The sequence below is a fragment of the Bufo gargarizans genome, chromosome 1 (genome assembly GCF_014858855.1).
Source record: "Bufo gargarizans isolate SCDJY-AF-19 chromosome 1, ASM1485885v1, whole genome shotgun sequence".
In the NCBI taxonomy this organism is placed as follows: domain Eukaryota; kingdom Metazoa; phylum Chordata; class Amphibia; order Anura; family Bufonidae; genus Bufo; species Bufo gargarizans.
Window position 1 is genome coordinate 1,452,389 of NC_058080.1, and position 18,411 is coordinate 1,470,799.

At 43.2% G+C, this 18,411-nt stretch overlaps 1 protein-coding gene across 3 annotated transcripts in view; it reads left to right on the top strand.

Moving 5' to 3' along the window:
* Positions 1-18,411, top strand: part of GBE1 (1,4-alpha-glucan branching enzyme 1) — a 230,439-nt gene that overhangs the window by 164,067 nt on the left and 47,961 nt on the right. For all 3 annotated transcript variants that reach the window (XM_044294121.1, XM_044294112.1, XM_044294132.1), the window contains exon 13: positions 2,473-2,644. In XM_044294121.1, coding sequence (XP_044150056.1) covers positions 2,473-2,644 — 172 coding nt within the window. The remainder of the gene's footprint in view (positions 1-2,472; positions 2,645-18,411) is intronic.

Genomic DNA, 18,411 nt, shown 5'->3' on the forward strand with positions numbered 1-18,411 from the left:
GGCCTATTCTGAGGATAGGTCATCAATATGTGCTGGCTGCAGAACACCTTTAAGGGCCAGTAACATTTTCCCCCTCTGTGTTTCATCAGCCATAACTATTAAATTTTTTCATCTAAAAAATGTTCTTGATTTTGTGAGATTAGTTGTAGTTTTTTTAGGAACTATTTTGGGGTACATATAGCGTATTAAATAACTTTTATTATTTTTAGGAGGATAGAAAAGAGAAACTGCAATTTTAATATTATTTTGTGGAATTTATTCTCGGCGTTGTTCTAAATAACATGATAACTTTATTCAGTACAAATATGATGTCAAATTTATTTATTTTTTTATGTTTTTTTTTCCCTCCTGTAGGCTGTCATCTCTCCATTCCCCTCCTCCAGACTGAAGAGTGGAGGGCTGCTTTAACCCCTCCTAACACAGAATTGATAGCAGCTACAGATATAGGTCTTGTTTGAAAACTGGCATTCCAAACTTTCAAATAAGACCAGAATCACAGCATTATCTCCACTACATCGAAATATATAGCTGCTAGAAATCAGGCTTGCAGTGAATGCAGCTGAATGTCAAAAGTAAAAACAGGTTTCAATGCTTTCACTCCCGACCCGATTTCTAAAACCTCCTGATGATATGAGCAGCTAAAGCAGCCCCCAAGTTCTCAGATGAACAAGCAGGACAATGCATTGATTACTCCTGTGCTCACACATATAATGGAGAGGACTCAAGGAGGCGTCCTCTAAATGTATTTTACCGCTCGTTCATCAGAGTACAGCATAGGAATACAAGAGAGTATGAAGACAAAAATTACATAATCAGACTCTGCACCACTTACACTATTCACTGCTTACTCTAGTTTGGGAGGTGTTGAGTCTACATGGTGATCTTGGCCATGACACCCTTCACATGACTAAAAATGCTCTGTAGCAATGCAGCCATTGAACTGAATAGGGTCACATCGCAGCTTGCAATTTACCACGACCCTAGAATTGTGATTCTGGGGTTGCAGCTAGTTGCACTACAGCCCCAGCAGTGGCTGAACTGCTGCACAATGATCTATAGTTGTGTCGCAGCCAAGATCGCCGTGCAGCCCCAGCCTATGTCATGAAACAAGAGGATGGCGGAGTGAACTGCCTGAAAAAGGTGACCCCTAGATCCGGTCACAGAACCTAGTCCCTACCCTAACTAAAATACCCTACATGCTTTAATGTCTTCACTCCTACACATTTCACCAGAAACACAGCCTGGCACCCCTCTCTCTCTATAAGAATAATCGTGCTTACCAATTGGAGTGGGTGCATGCTGTTAAACTCGCTGAATGGAAGCCAGATTCTGTGATAATCTAGTGATAATGCACAGAGCCTGGCCTAGAGGGGCAGGATCACTGGAATTGTTTTGGAGAGCACCCAGCACCTTGATGGGGGAGTAGGGCTAATACACCATGCTTGTGTCCTTTATTTCAATATTTTGAGCAAGGCCCATTCATATGGAGATTCTGTGGTCCCAGCTCATAGACTCCCACCATTGCCAAGAGTATGGTGCAAAGTCTGGCATATGTGGCAGATGCAATCTCCCAGTCCACTGATCTGTTCATGCTATTTCTTGCCTCATTGACTTTTTATACGGCAGATATTAACGTTTTGGAAGAGATTACTTGCTATAAGGTACAATAAAGAAAAATTAATTTTTCAGCTGTCATAAAAGAATTCTAGGAAGCAGCTTACAAAATGTTCACATTTTTTTTTTGTTAGAAGTGACTGGAGAAAAGTCTTTCAAAATATAAGTAGGTCCAGTAAAATGTTTTATGAAGTTCAGACAATTCCCCAATGGGGAAACAACAGGCCCAGCTTCAGAAACTCCCAGTTATTATCACCATTGGAAGCTGTGGGCAGCTTTTTCTGGAGAAATCTTAGGGGCATTATCAGACCCCTGAAATGTCCCCCCATATGCCACACACAATGTACTTACCTGGCTCCCTGGCACCCACATCACTTCTGAAGCCCCCATGGCTCGGGCATATGGGGGTGCATTTCAGGGGTTGGATAACCCCTTTAAGTATTAGAGTGCCTTCACACATGTCAGATTTTGTTGCAGAAACTTTCATCTGAAAGGGGATCTTTTGGCAGCAAGCACCATGATTTCTGCAAGCTCCCTTGAGATGTATGGAACTGGTTGTCAGTCACAGAAATTTTCTATTGTTATACATAGTGGAGTCCTTTCCGCCAAAATCATAGCTGCTCCTTGCTTCAGTCCTTAATCACGGTAAAGGACTTTACAGTAGTTTACATTCCTAGGAAAGTATACAGACATGAGTTGTCCAGTTTTAATATAAATTATTTTCTTATATATGACACATAAGATGCAACACACCACGTAAGGAGATCTTTTTTCAATACGCATAGACCTTTCATTGGTAGTAAACATTACGTTGAATTATATGCAAATACCGTATTCATTTCTTATTTGACTTTCTAGGCACTAGTTGGAGATAAGACATTGGCTTTCTGGTTAATGGATGCTGAGATGTACTCAAACATGAGCGTTATGTCTCCGTTAACTCCTGTTATTGACCGTGGAATTCAGCTTCATAAAATGATCCGACTGATAACGCACGCTCTTGGAGGAGAAGGATACCTCAATTTTATGGGTAGGTGAAGTTATGTGAAGGGGTTTATGTTATAGTAGCTAAAGCCAGAAAGATTGAGGGAACAAGCCATGAGTCATGTGTTTTGCCCCCACCCCAATCACTTGGTTGTTGATCCAGGCAGTTGCCTGATAAGCATCTGGAAAGAATTTATAATTTATAAATACCGTATTTATCGGCGTATAACACGCACTTTTTCCCCCTGAAAATAGGGGGCAAATGATGTATGCGTGTTATACGCCGATATAATGTTAAGAAGCCATGTTTTTACAGTATTAACAAGTACCGTATACACCATATACACCGCCGATATAATGTACCGTTCATACCGCACAGCAGCGAGTGGATCAGTAGCAGCGTGTGGAGTGTGAGTAACGGCTCAGCCCAGGCAACCCGCGCCTTCCTCACGTCTAATTCTCGTGGCCGTCGGAGCGTAACCACGGTAACGCTCTGCACTGCGAGAGTTTGCAGACTCGCGAGAGTTTGCTCTCTGAGGCAGGAGAACTTGTACTTGGACCAGCGCTGCACATCATCAATCATAGGTAGCGTGTGTATGTGAAGCTGACGTTTGGGAAATGCCTCACTACTTATGATTGGCGTTGTGCAGAATGTACATTTTTTTCCTGAAATTTCCCTCTTAAAATGAAGGTGCGTGTTATACGCCTGTGCGTGTTATACGCCGATAAATACGGTAATTTGGAAAACTAACTTCTACTTCATGGCTTTTTTGCTTTCTACTGGGTCAACTTTGAAGAAAAATATGGTGAACAGGATGGACTTATGTCTTTTTTCAGACTTACAAACTATAGTGCCTTGAAAATGTATTCATACCGCACATTTCCACATTTTATCACGTTACACCCACAAACTTTAATTTATTTTATTGGGATTTTATGTGATAGACCAACCCAAAGTAGCAAGTATGTGTGAAGTCAAAACAAAATGATACATGGTTTTTTAAAATTTTTAATAACTTAAAATCTGAAAAGCGTAGCATACATTTATTTTTAGCTCCCTGTACTCTGATACCCCTAAATAAAATCCAGTGTGGCCAATTGCCCTCGGAAGTCATCTAGTTAGTAAAGAGTCCACCTAGGTGTAGTGTATTCTCAGTATAACTACAGCTGTTCTATGAAGGCCTCAGAGGTTTGTTTAAGAACATTAGTGATCAAACAGCATCATGAAAACCAAGGAACACAGCAGAAAAGTCAGGGATAAACAGATTTTTAGAACATATTATAGAAAAAAATATCCCAAGCGCTGAACATCTCACGGAGCACTGTTCAATCCATTGTCCGAAAATGGAAGGATTGTGGCACAACTGCAAACCTACCAAGACATGGCCATCCACCTAAATTGACAGCTCAGGCAAGGAGAGCACAAATAAGAGAAGCAGCCAAGGGGTCCATAGTCACTCTGGAGGACATGCAGATATCCACAGCTCATTTAGGAGAATCTATCCACAAGACAACGATTAGTCATGTACTCCACAAATCTGGCCTATGGAAGAGTGGCGAGAAGAAAGCCATTTTTGAAAGCAAGCAATAAGAAGTTCCATTTGCAGTTTGCCTCAAGCCATGTAGGGGACACAGCACACATGGTGGTAGCACTGTGCTGTGGGGATACTTTTCTTTAGCAGAGACAAGGAAGCAGGTCAGAGTTAATGGGAAGATCGATGGAGCTAAATGCAGTGCAATCCTGGAAGAAAACTGGGTAGAGGTTACAAAAGATTGGGGCAGAGGTTCACCTTCTAACAACCCTAAACATAACAGACAGCGCTTCAATGAAATGGTTTAGATCTATGTGTTAGAATGGTCCAGACCTAAATCCCATTGAGAATCTGTGGAAAGACTTAAAAAATGCTCTGACTGAGCTTGAGCTATTTTGCAAAGAAAAACGGGCACATTTTTGTTAATTCCACCATTTAATATTGCATACAATGTACAATTTTAAAAAATATATGCAATTCCGCCATAGTTTTGCAGGTTTGGTTTTTACAACATTCACTATGCGGTAAAACAGACTTTTTTTTTCTTCGTTCTCCAGGTCAGTATGATTATGGCGATGCCACAAAAAAAATTCTTGCGTTTTTAATACATGGAAAAAAAAAACATTTGGAAAAAAATATTTTCTTTTCATATTCTGACCGGCATAACTTTTTTTTTATAGTTATGTCTCCAGAGATGTGTGAGGGCTCATTTTTTTGAGGGATGATTTGTAGTTTTTGTATGACTTTTTTTTATCACTTTTTATTCAATTTTTATTCCCTAAATTCTTATTTTTATTTAACTTTTTATTCCACTTTTTTATTCCCTAAAGGGCAAATCAGCCATTTGTATTTCTTTTTTCCATTACGCCATTCACCCTATGGGACACGTTTATATATATATATATATATATATATATATATATATATATATATATTTTATTTTTTTTTTATTTATTTTTTTATTATTATTTTTTTTTCAATAGTATGGGCATTTTTGCACAAAGCAATGCCCATGATGTTGATTTTTTTTATTAAGTATTTTGATTTTGGAGAATGTGCGGGGATTTGAATTTAATTTTTTATATAATATTATAATATATATATGTATTTATTTATTTATTTTTTAAGGTCCCCAAGTCAACCACAACATGCAATCATCAGATTGCAATTAGTTTAGGGTCATGGAATTTTCTCCATTACCCTTTACAGAAATATTACATGTGCAGCCACCTGCCCTGAACTGTAATATACAAGTAATGAGCCTGGAAGCCTAATACAGGCTCATGCTCATTACTATGAATGACATCTTCCCCGATCTCCACTGGAGAGCTACAGGCTTCTTGCTTCTCAGATGCCGTGGTCACATCCGAGCGGTCAAACGTCCGCGATCAGATTTACTGCCGATCACAGACATTAGCCGCGAGTGTTTGCTGTATGAAAGAGCAGATATTCGCTAGCTATGTTGCTCGCTCAGCTCTGGAGCGGGCACCATCTTCAAAGACCCTGCCGATGTTGTGAAGGGGTTAAGCCTAACACATGATAGGCTTATATACACTGTCTCACTGCCTTAAACTGGCACCAGGCGTAAAATACTAAACAAAACAGGGCTTGCACTCTTGATGCCCTGTGCAAGCGACACCTCTGGATATACACTCATTGAGACCATAATGCGCCAAGAATAAATTTTTTGAATCAAATAAATCTTTATATTTGTGAATGTAATGATTATGTAAATGATTGCAATATTAGGGTAAAAGGGATATACGGTATGTATTGTGCAATTAAAAGGAGGCTCTAGTACCCTGTTGGGCTGCCTCTAGCCTTCATACAAGATGAGATACGGTTGGACATAGAGACATACCGGTTCCCTATGGTATCCTGCGGCACATTTGCCCATCGATATTTGTCACATACGGGAACCTCCCTGTCACGTGACCCGTGTGCGACTGCCAAGGATCGATCTATTGCATGCATTCAATCTCTCGCGCCCTTACACACAGGCCTCAGATTGAGCCTTGATCACACCCTGACACAGCCTCTCATGCACCCCAACACACTGCCACCATTTATGTCATTTAAATTAATACATTGATTAATTAAGGGCTCATAGAAAACCCCACAGCACCCCACTCGCAAGCAGGCTCACAGTAGCACAGGCCACACTTATAGCAAATACATGGTAACGCAAACCGCACTGGGCTCGTTCATGGCACAAGGCAAAACCATTAAATATGTGCTTTAATGTACCAAAAGGGTACAGTACTTAGTTACAAAAAGTTACAAGAAATAAGACATACATAAACGTGTGCAAAACAGTATAAAAATAAAAGGATAAAAAGCAGAAAGGTTCTTACTCAACAAATTGTGTGGTCAGAGTCCATTCTGGTTTTTCCGGGGACAGGAGGAAAGTGGAACACAACCCAATGTTGATCGGATCCCCAAATTGTGTCAAAGATATGTTCCCAATAGTTCATTTTTATCCCCATTAGGCAGAGGGTGGAGCTGAGAGGAGTCTCCCTCCTATTCTGTCCCAGCCTTCTGGGATGGCCCTTATTACCTGTGCATCTCTCTTACTCAGCTAGCAGACATGAAATATTAATAAAACCTGGCTTCCCGTCCACACTAATGAATATATTCGGACCCAACATGTTTTAATAATGTATATCATACTGGCTGATCATTTTGATACCACACATGACCGGTGTGGTTGTCCCAGAAGGTGAGATACTGGTTATGTGTGGGAATACTGGCTGTCAGGGATGGGATGTTTAGAGCCCCTACGATGGCCACATCACGCGGAATGCAATGATCACAATTATTAATACGTGAGTTGTACCAGAGATGAGTTATCGCTTATGAGATATTTTCTTCATCCTCTGGCTGCTAGACCCCCGCTGGGGAGGTTCCATGCTGTCTTAGTGTCTGCATTTCCAGGAACCATCTTCATTACCACTTGCAAAGGGCCATTTTTTTTTTTTTTTTAACAGTCAGGTGATAAACTGATTTCCTCCAAGGGTATTCCACCTGCAGGCCCAGACGGAACGGCACGTACAGTCACAGAATGTCATCAAAATATATAGGATCACGCGACGGGTATAATAACATACACAGATGATAACAGTTATGAGAATTGTTGTCCACTTATCACAATATTACATTCAATTTTTCGAAGTAGCCTCCCCTCTTCTGTGTGCACCACCGGTCTGTCTAGTGTGGCTTGTAGACTTGTCCCATCACATTCACTGTTGGAAGCAGAGACTAAATGTGAAATTCCAAGTCATATACCGTATGCCTTAAAGGAGTTGTGCAGCGGTTTTATATTGATATCCTCAGGGTAGCTCATCAATATCTGGCATCCCCGCCAATCACCTACGCGTTGTCTCCCTTGTAGTTGCCGTGTAGTGTAATTACAAGTTAATTGAGGGAGTACTTGTAATTACACTCGCTTCCGAGACAACGGCCAGTCTAATAAATTGGAAGCAGCCCTTGTATGGAGAGCCTTCTTCTCTTCAAAAAGCTGATTGGCGGGGGTGCTAGGTATCGGACCCCCACCGATCAGATATTGATGACCCATCCTGAGGATGGTCATCAGTATAAAACCCCTACAACCCCTACACAACCTCTTAAGTACTATCTCTTCTTTTAGCATTCACTCCTGATTTTCGCTTCCAAAACAGCCTGAAAAAAACCTGAACATGTGCCAGCACCCTAAGGGGCAAACCTGCTAAAGATGTTCACAAGGAGGCTTTTGACAACACAAAATTTAGTAGACTCGGAATGAATAGTTATGGTAATATAACAACCCTCATAGCAAGCAATAGAACTCCGAATGCAGTAAATAAGATTTACAGAAGTTACGGGCACCTTGTTTCTTTGCAGTGAATTGGTTTCATACACACTATTAAATTCTGCTAGTATTTTGCCAACACAGGGGCCATGACAAATCCATTTTAAGACCCGAACACCAAGACATAGCTAGAAAATACAAAGCATGCTGTATATAAACTGGCGGAACAAGGCACTTCACGTTTGTAAAATGAAACCATACCGTATTTCCATTTTGTCATTATTTTCATGGAAAGACTGACCTTGAGATGTAAGACACATGTACCTAACATTATTGAAGTTGTTTTATTGCTGATGCCGAGTCCATAGCCACAGGCATTTATTTCAAGGCTGCGCTGACTGCTAATTTCTCCGCTTTATTTTTTCCGTCATAATTTGCATATGTGTTGTCGTTAAGTGTTCTGAATGTTAACTATTTATTCTGAAAGTAAATGATACATTTTACACAGCAAGCGGAAATTCTTATTAAACTGTGCCTGTATTAAGCAAAGGGGACCTTGTGGCTGGTGGCAAGCGGCAGGCAAAACAAATGTGTGCTACTTTACTGGCTTAATATTTGCTTATGGGTAAAAAAGCGTATGGAATGTTTTGCCTTCTTGGTAAAAGTCAATTTTCTTAGGCTCCTTTCACACTTGCGCTCGTCGGTCCGCTCGTGAGCTCCGTTTGAAGGAGCTCACGAGCGGACCTGAACGCCTCCGTCCAGCCCTGATGCAGTCTGAATGGAGCGGATCCGCTCAGACTGCATCAGTCTGGCGGCGTTCAGCCTCCGCTCCGCTCGCCTCCACACGGACAGGCGGACAGCTGAACGCTGCTTGCAGCGTTCAGCTGTCCGCCTGGCCGTGCGGAGGCGAGCGGATCCGTTCAGACTTACAATGTAAGTCAATGGGAACGGATCCGCTTGAAGATGTCACCATATGGCTCAATCTTCAAGCGGATCCGTCCCCCATTGACTTTACATTGAAGGTCTGAACGGATCCGCTCAGGCTACTTTCACACTGAGATTTTTTTCTAAGTTATTAATGCAGACGGATCTGTACTGAACGGAGCCTCCGTCTGCATTAATATGATCGGATCCGTTCAGAACTGATCCGATCAAACGCTAGTGTGAAAGTAGCCTTACATGTAACAAAGATAAATCCCCGTTTTTTTTAATCCACTTAGTGATCTAGCAGGCTACTTCTTCCCAAAGTGCAGATTAGAGATCCCTAAAGGTAAATGCTTATGAGGTTGGTGTGACAACATTTAAGTGCAAAATGCAGAAGTAATAACCAAGTACAGTTTTTTTGTTTGTTTTTCATGGCTTCTTAATAGACACAAAACACATCATAAACGTACATAACTGGTTATTGAGGTCATATAGGTAAAGTGGAAATGGCTTTTTCCCTGTTTTATGGGATTTTATATAGTTTTACTGAATTTTACAAAACCTTATAGGAGTTGTCTACTTAATAGAATGCATTGTGAAATTTCTAAACATGAAAAATATACAGGGTGGCCAACTAAAAAGTAGCCTGCCTCCAGTATCACCAGGACCTGAAGATGTCTGACAAAAGCATAAATTACTGGACTCGATGACAGGCATTTGGACCGATTGCTGTGAACTTCATGACGGACAAAGCTTGGTTTAATTTATCAGGTCACGTAAATTCCTAGAATACAAGGTACTGGTTCGCTGAAAACCCCCATTTTACTCACTGGTGAGCAGTGTCAGGAACATGAATAGTGCACCCTGTAAATACCGCAATTTACCCGGGCATCTTTGGAAAACAAATTATTTTATTGAAACTAATGCCAGAAAAAAAAATGTCCTGCTTTTTCCAACAAGATGAAGTAACGTGCCGCACCTCAGGGAACTCACTGGTTCATGAACAGTTTATGGAGGAGCGAATTGTACACTAGCAATCAACATACCCTGGAAGCACTATCTACAGCATCACTGTTGCAGAGCTTCAAGCAGTATCGGCCAACATAATCCGACGTGCTCAAATATGCATAGACGTGAAAGGGGACCACTGTTAGCATCTTTTGTGACATCTTTTGAGACTTGTGGGTAATCCACTTGCTCATTCATCTTGTCATACTATCGCTGGAGGTGGGCTACCTTTTCGTAATGATAATTTTAGTTTTTTTATTTAGGCTTATTAAAAAATAGATTCTCTCCCCAGATAGTCCAGGATTAATGTGTGAATAGCACCACGGGCTGTCTGTAGCAACCTTTGTGTGTCACATATGGTTCCGTAGGTGGTGGCATACCCTAGCAATATTTCTCCAATGTTTAGGAAGATACAACCCCTTTAATGAAATGTGCTGAGATGGAAACACATGTTCAGTCTTGTCTTATTCTCTGCTCCTATAGGTATGTGGAGAGATCCATGGTGGGATGGTATGGCTGCTTCTGAATCTGCAGGTTTTTTTTCTCTGCTTCTCAGAGGAAGTGCCAAGCAAAGTGCAGTTACCATAATGCAATCTCACACTCTTATCTCTTGCTAATTATCCCCTCCGAAAAGCAAAGAAGAAGCTGAAGTTTTAGAAGCAGACTGCTTACCACTCCAGCGGTCACAGAGCATGCCCAAAGGAGCAGAGAGAGAGAGATGAGCCTGAGCGTGTGTGTCCATCTAGGCACATTTACCTAGGTGGACACAGACAGGCTGTGCAGTAGAAATAGCAGGTGGTGCAATACTGTCACAGTGGCGAACCATGCCTGCCGTCGCTTAGCTCTCCCTGGTGGTTATGGCCACTGCTCTGCCTCCCTACCCCATTCCTGGATTCCAGTGTCTCATATCCGTCAGCATATTTCTCCTCCTGCCTGGCAGGCCCAGCTGCCAAGGTAACGCTGCTTGTTCCCACAAACTGCAGCCTTGAAATGGACGTCCTATCTCTGCACTAGGGCACGCACACTTCCTTTGACTCTTAAAGGGCCATTGTGCGCACCCTAATCTTTTCCAGCCTATAGCTGACTATCCTGTGGTTCTTAAGGCAATGTACCCTGTGGGAAAATCCCTGAGCAATAGGTTCTAGTTTTCTAATTTCCTGCAAAGGTGTGTTGATTACATTCCTCTACCCATGTACCGACTTCTGCCTGTTTCCTGGATCTCGCTATAATTTCTGTTTTGACCCTGAGCTGCCCACCCTGACCTTGGACTTTTTATTGCAAGGATCAGCAACCTCTGGCACTCCAGCTTCTGTGAAACTACAACTCTCATTAACCTACAAAGACCTCTCTGTCAGACTAGACAGAAAAAAATTCCACCTGTACGGCATCCAATATAGAATTAAACAAGCAAGTGGAAGTAATGTATCAAAATATCATTTTATTATAAAATATGGGGAAAAGACAGGATGGTATACAGTATACAGAGAAGCAAAGGGCCATTAAACACCGTTGCATACACATATATACCCATGCATCAAATAAACACTAGATGGTTTAACAGGTAAGAAAGGGGGCTGTAGCTCAGGGACAACCAAATCTGCATAACAATAATTTAATCTCCACAAATGGGCTGTATAGTATTAATGCAGAGGGATAATAGCTGGGTGTCCGTGAGCTATCCCGTAACGTCCAGGGGTCGTGGGCAACCAAGACTGACAAATATAGTACAACAAAATATCTCAAGTCAAATCGGTACCCAGATCCCAAGGTATAGCGATGGTGAATCAAAAATATCGAAGGCCCAATATGGATGTATAAAAGTACCATATATAGATAACAGGCTATACTAAACACAGGACGTACCTGAAGACATGGTGGATGCAAGAGGATGCTGGACCCTAAGCGCAAGACCTCGACGCGCGTTTCACCTCAGCGGCTTCGTCAGAAGTGAATGAAGCATTCTGGGAGTTGTAGTTTCTAAACAGCTGGCGTGCCGGAGGTTGCTGATCCCTAGTTTATTGAATTGCACTAATTCTGTCTGCCCTAACCTCAACCTGCCCCCCACTATTGTTTTGACTGACCGCTCAGCACTCTGCACCAGTGTCTATTGACTCTAGTGGATCAGCCACCACTTGAACAAAGACTACTCCAATAGGTAGCGGCCTGGTCATTCACCTGCAGCAGAGTCCAGATACTTGTACAGCGTTAAAGGGTGCAGACAAGAGGGGCCACTTGGATAATGCAGAAGCCCTAAGTAAAATCTGTTCAAGTGACATACTAGTTCGTAACTACAATTATTCCTGGATTATCTGGGAATATGTGTAAATACAAAAAAGTTTAGAATTATGGGTTAGATTTAAAGGGGTTATCCAAATTCTAAAAGATCCCCTCCAGTGCCAGAGCCCCTCGTATACATTATACTTACCAGCACCCACATCTCACAGCCGCTGCTGCATCTCCCCGTCGAGTAAATCAAAACATTCGGCGACGAGGGGAGTAGCCAGTAGTAGGCCGCGGCGGTGACCAGCCTCAAGGGGACTCGTCACCATTGCGGCCTGCTATTGACTGATTCCGCCTCGTTGCCGGCTGTTTTTATCCGCACAACAGGGAGATGCAGTTGGGTCCGTGCAGGGATCTAGACAAGGAGCCCGGATATTGGAAGGGATCTTTTAGAACAGGGATCAGCAACCTCAGGCACTCCAGATGTTGTGAAACTACAACTCCCAGCATGCTCCATTCATTTCATTTCTATTTATTTCACAACAGCTGGAGTGCCAGAGGTTGCCTATCATGTCACCCAGCCTCTATATAAGCTGAATCATGTGTAGCACCACCCATCAGCTCTCAGTAACGAAAGGACAGAAAGCAGGCAGCTGAAGTGAGGGACAGTATTAGTGCAATTTAGTTTAGTTTTTTTTTGGGTGCAATACACCATCTTTGCACCCCTGACACAGAAAGCTAGTCATAAATCTGGCTGTTAATTCTGTGGGTGACCTACAGCTATTTATATATATATATATATATATATATATATATATTGTGAGAGAGTGACTGGAAAAGTAGTAGCAAATCGTTATATTTCCCCTAGGTTTCTTTCATATAACATGTACTATGCTACAGGAGGTGGATATCTCAACTAGGAAACTGGGTGAGATATCAGAAATCCAGGAAAAGCTGGTCTGCCTTAGCAAAGCATAGTTTGCTGAGGACTTTGGTAAATTGTGTTGTCGGGCCTGGATTTAATGGAATGAGGATGCAGGTTGGTAGTGGGGCTCCTCATTCCCTTCCTGTCCAGAACGGGTTTCATATAGAGCTCTCAGCCAGGTGATGGATCTCAGCTCGTTTCTGGGCTATAAAGGTTTGCACTATGAGCATGTCTGGGTGGGGACTGGTTGAACTGACTGGCTTTCACCATTGCTGCTGAAGTCTGCTAAAGCAACAAAAGGACACTGTGAGTTTATTTTGAATTGTGTCGTGTGGCTGGTAGTAGGCCGCCCGTATAGAAAGGGTCATTTTATGTTTAGTTAGTGCTCAGCCGAGCAGGAATTTATTTTGTATCTTTGCCTGAATGTAAAGGCCTTATATTTTGTTTGTGGACGAAAATAAAGAAAACAGGCAACCCCTGTGTGAACTGTGCCATTGTGTCACTGTCTCTGACTGCTGTGCCCCCTACTAGTGAGCTAACCCCCCACATATGGTGTCGGATGCGGGCAGTTGGATCCAAAAATGCAGTCTTAAAGAGACAAACACCTAAAAAGTTTGTTGCACAGACCTGCCAGTTCACTTCACGTCTGGTGTAATGGAGGACTTTGGCAAACAGTTTGGACAAGCCATCCTTCAACAGCAACAGCTGATGTTGCAGCAGCAGCAAAACTTTGCACAGTCTGACAAACGACAGCACCAGGCACAGGCCAGGCAGGATGAGATGAATCGCCAATTAATGGAGAAAATGGCGGTGCTGAGTGAGGCAATGGCGGCTTTGCGACTTACCGGTGAAAATGCTGCCGTGTCAGGAAGCCGGGGAGCGTTACCAACAGCACGGGCTGCGGTACAAAGTTCACTCCAAAAGATGACGCCCACAGATGATGTGGAAACCTATCTCATGGTCTTTGAGAGAGTAGCAGAGCGTGAAAAGTTACCAGTCGACCAGTGGGCGGATGTGGTGGCGCCTTTCTTAACTGGGGAACCGCAGAAGGCCTACTACGATTTGGGTGAGCCAGATGCGAGAAATTATGCAAAACTTAAGGGTGAGGTACTTGCTCGACTTGGAGTAAACATGCATGTGCGTGCAGGCCGTGTGCACAACTGGACTTTCTCTGAGAGCTTGCCACCCCGTTCACAGATGCACGATCTGATCCATCTTGTGAGAAAATGGCTGCAGCCTGAGGAATGTACCCCAGGTCAAATTGTAGAGAGAGTTGTCCTGGATAAGTTCATCAGGTCAGTACCCCCCAAGATCCAGCGCTGGATTGGACAAGGAGGACCTACAACGGCTGACCAATTGGTGAGTCTCGTGGAGCAGTACAGTGCTACAGAGGACATACTCCAAGCGTCGTCCAGGTATGCCAGCCCCAGGGACAGCAGGTCCCCGAAGTCTACTGGTAAGACTGTACCAATTGCTAGAGATGTGAGAAATGCTTTAAGGGGAGATGGCTTAAAGGGGGAGCCAGCTGGGCCACGTTCCGCTGGGACCTGGAGGTCCAGGCCAGGGTCCCAAAACGGGGAACAGTACCGTGTACAGTGCTGGCGGTGTCATGAATTTGGACATGTGGTTGCTAATTGCCCCCTCACAACTGAGCCAATGGATTGCAATATGTCCAGACGTATTTCTCTGTTTGCACAGCCCGTGTATTCTGCAGAAACTGTGTCTAAGTTAGAACCTCAAATGTGTACTGTGTCCATAGGAGGTTGTACAGCTGAGGCGCTGTTGGACTCTGGGAGCTTGGTGACCTTGGTACACGGCTCTCTGGTAAATCCTGGGACATACAGTGGACATACTGTTGGGGTACTATGCATACATGGAGAAACCAGAGAGTACCCAACTGCTCGGGTCACAATAGAAACTCCCTGTGGTGTTTCATGTCATGAAGTGGGTGTGGTTAAATCACTAATGCATAGTGTGATACTGGGAAGAGACTTTCCCCTGTTCTGGGACTTGTGGCAGAGCAGAAATGTAACCTGTGGAGAAAATCTGACTGATAATGTATGTATTGAGGTAACCCCTGAACCATATTACCCAGATTCTGAGGTTCCCACAGTAGGGGTGACCACTGACAAAGTTGATAATTTTCCTCTAGCCGTTCTAGCTGGTGATACTGAAGATGTGGGGGAGGTTCCTGATATGCCTAATTTAGAGGTGTCTCGTGACAATTTTGGGTCTGCTCAGCTCAGAGACCCCACTTTGACACGATCAAGGGAAAATGTGAAGGTGGTAAATGGTGTACCACAGTATCCAGGTGCTGATGGTGAGTTTCCCCATATGGCTGTTAACCAGGATCTATTATACCGGGTAGATAAAATACGTGGGGTAATTGTTGAGCAACTGGTGGTGCCCCAACCATATCGCAGACTGGTATTGGATCTAGCACACAAGCATGTGCTGGGAGGTCATCTTGGGTCTGAAAAGACCAGAGAACGCATCCTCCAGCGTTTCTTTTGGCCAGGGATTTTTTCTGAGGTACAGAGGTTTTGTGAATCCTGCCCAGAGTGTCAACTAACCTCTCCTGTGTCACATTTTAGAAGTCCTCTGGTCCCCTTGCCAATTATAGAAGTACCATTTGAAAGGGTGGCCATGGATTTGGTAGGCCCTGTTGTAAAGTCTGCACGGGGACATCAACATATACTTGTGGTGTTAGATTACGCCACACGTTATCCTGAGGCAGTGCCTTTACGAAACACCTCTGCTAAGCTTATTGCCAAAGAGCTTTTTTACATGTTTTCTCGCACAGGCATACCAAAGGAGATCCTTACGGATCAGGGGACTCCTTTCATGTCCAAGGTCACTAAAGAAATGTGTAAGCTCTTGAAGATTAAACACCTGCGTACTTCCGTTTATCACCCTCAAACTGATGGTCTAGTTGAAAGATTTAACAAGACACTGAAGGGCATGTTAAAAAAAGTGGTTAGCAAGGATGGAAAGGACTGGGATTGTTTGTTACCTTATTTGATGTTTGCAGTTCGGGAAGTACCGCAGTCCTCAACAGGTTTCTCCCCATTTGAGCTCTTATATGGCAGACACCCACGTGGTCTCCTTGACATTGCTAAGGAAACTTGGGAACAAGAACCCACCCCTTACCGAAGTGTAATAGAGCATATTGCTCTCATGCAAGACAGAATAGCTGCTGTCATGCCCATCGTCAAAGAACACTTAGAGCAGGCTCAGAAGGCACAAAGTTGTGTCTACAACCGGTCAGCTAAAGTTAGAACCTTTAACCCTGGTGACCGAGTGTTGGTGCTAGTGCCCACTGTAGAAAGTAAATTCCTGGCTAAGTGGCAAGGGCCATACGAGGTAATAGAAAAAGTGGGAGAGGTAAATTATAAAGTTTACCAGCCTGGTAAAAGAAAGCCTGAACAGCTGTATCATATAAATTTGCTCAAACCCTGGAAGGACAGAGAGACTCTGTCAGCAGTGAGTTCCCCTTGCAGTGTTGCCCCAGAGTTGTCTGCAAATAAGATAAACAATTCTTGTAATAATACTGTAGGTGTGCATATTTCAGAATCCTTGTCCAAGTTTCAAATGCAGGAGACAAAAGAATTTGTCTCAAGAAACACTGATGTGTTCTCAGATTTGCCTGGGCGCACTTCAGTTATCAAACATGACATAGTCACTGAGCCACAGGTACGAGTTCACTTGAAACCATATAGGGTACCTGAAGCTCGGAGACAAGCTATATCTGAAGAAGTAAAAAATATGTTAGAACTCGGGGTGATTGAAGAGTCACAAAGTGAGTGGTCCAATCCCATAGTCCTAATCCCAAAGCCAGATGGTACAGTGAGGTTCTGTAATGATTTCCGAAAATTAAATGAAGTGTCAAAGTTTGACGCATACCCAATGCCAAGAGTAGATGAATTAATTGAGAGACTTGGCCATGCAAGGTATTTCTCTACCCTTGACCTAACCAAGGGGTACTGGCAAGTGCCCCTTACTGACAGTGCTAAAGAAAAAACTGCTTTTGTTGTTCCAGAAGGCCTTTTTCAGTATGTCACCATGCCCTTCGGGTTACATGGGGCTCCAGCAACCTTCCAAAGGTTAATGGATGTCATCCTTAAACCTCATCGTAGATATGCTTCTGCTTATTTAGATGATATCATCATTTTTAGTGATGACTGGGAAAGTCATTTACCAAAAGTGCAGGCGGTGTTGGATTCCCTCCGGGCAGCCAGGTTAACAGCAAACCCTAAGAAGTGTGCTTTAGGTCTTGAGGAAGCACGTTATCTTGGGTATATAATTGGGAGAGGTGTAATAAAACCTCAAGTGAATAAGGTAGAAGCCATCCAAGATTGGCCCAGGCCCTTAACCAAAAAACAAGTGAGAGCCTTTTTGGGAATTGTGGGGTATTACCGTAGGTTTATCCCAAACTTTGCTAGTGTAGCAGTACCCTTGACAGACCTCACTAAGGGAAGTAAGTCGGCCATGGTAAAATGGAGCACAGAAGCTGAGAGTGCATTTCAGGAGTTAAAGTCGGCCCTTTGTAGACAACCAGTGTTGATGACCCCAGATTTCAAAAAGGTGTTTACTGTACAGACTGATGCCTCTGATGTTGGTTTAGGGGCAGTCCTGTCACAGGAGGTTGGGGGAGAAGAACACCCCGTGACATACTTGAGTAGAAAACTTACTCCTGCGGAGAAAAATTATAGTATTGTTGAACGGGAATGTCTGGCAATTAAATGGGCTCTAGAGACTCTAAGATATTACTTGTTGGGTCGACAGTTCAGGTTGGTGACAGATCATTCCCCCCTTACATGGATGAGTCAGGCCAAGGAGAAAAACGCGAGAGTCACAAGGTGGTTTCTGACTTTACAAAACTTTAAATTTTTGGTTGAGCACAGGTCAGGCAAACTGCAAGGGAATGCCGATGCCCTATCCAGAACACACTGTTTGGTGAGTAAAAGTGTTCGGCCCCACAGGTTCGAACAAAGGGGGAGGGTATGTGAGAGAGTGACTGGAAAAGTAGTAGCGAATCGTTATATTTCCCCTAGGTTTCTTTCATATACCATGTACTATGCTACAGGAGGTGGATATCTCAACTAGGAAACTGGGTGAGATATCAGAAATCCAGGAAAAGCTGGTCTGCCTTAGCAAAACAGTTTGCTGAGGACTTTGGTAAATGGTGTTGTCGGGCCTGGATTTAATGGAATGAGGATGCAGGTTGGTAGTGGGGCTCCTCATTCCCTTCCTGTCCAGAACGGGTTTCATATAGAGCTCTCAGCCAGGTGATGGATCTCAGCTCGTTTCTGGGCTATAAAGGTTTGCACTATGAGCATGTCTGGGTGGGGACTGGTTGAACTGACTGGCTTTCACCATTGCTGCTGAAGTCTGCTAAAGCAACAAAAGGACACTGT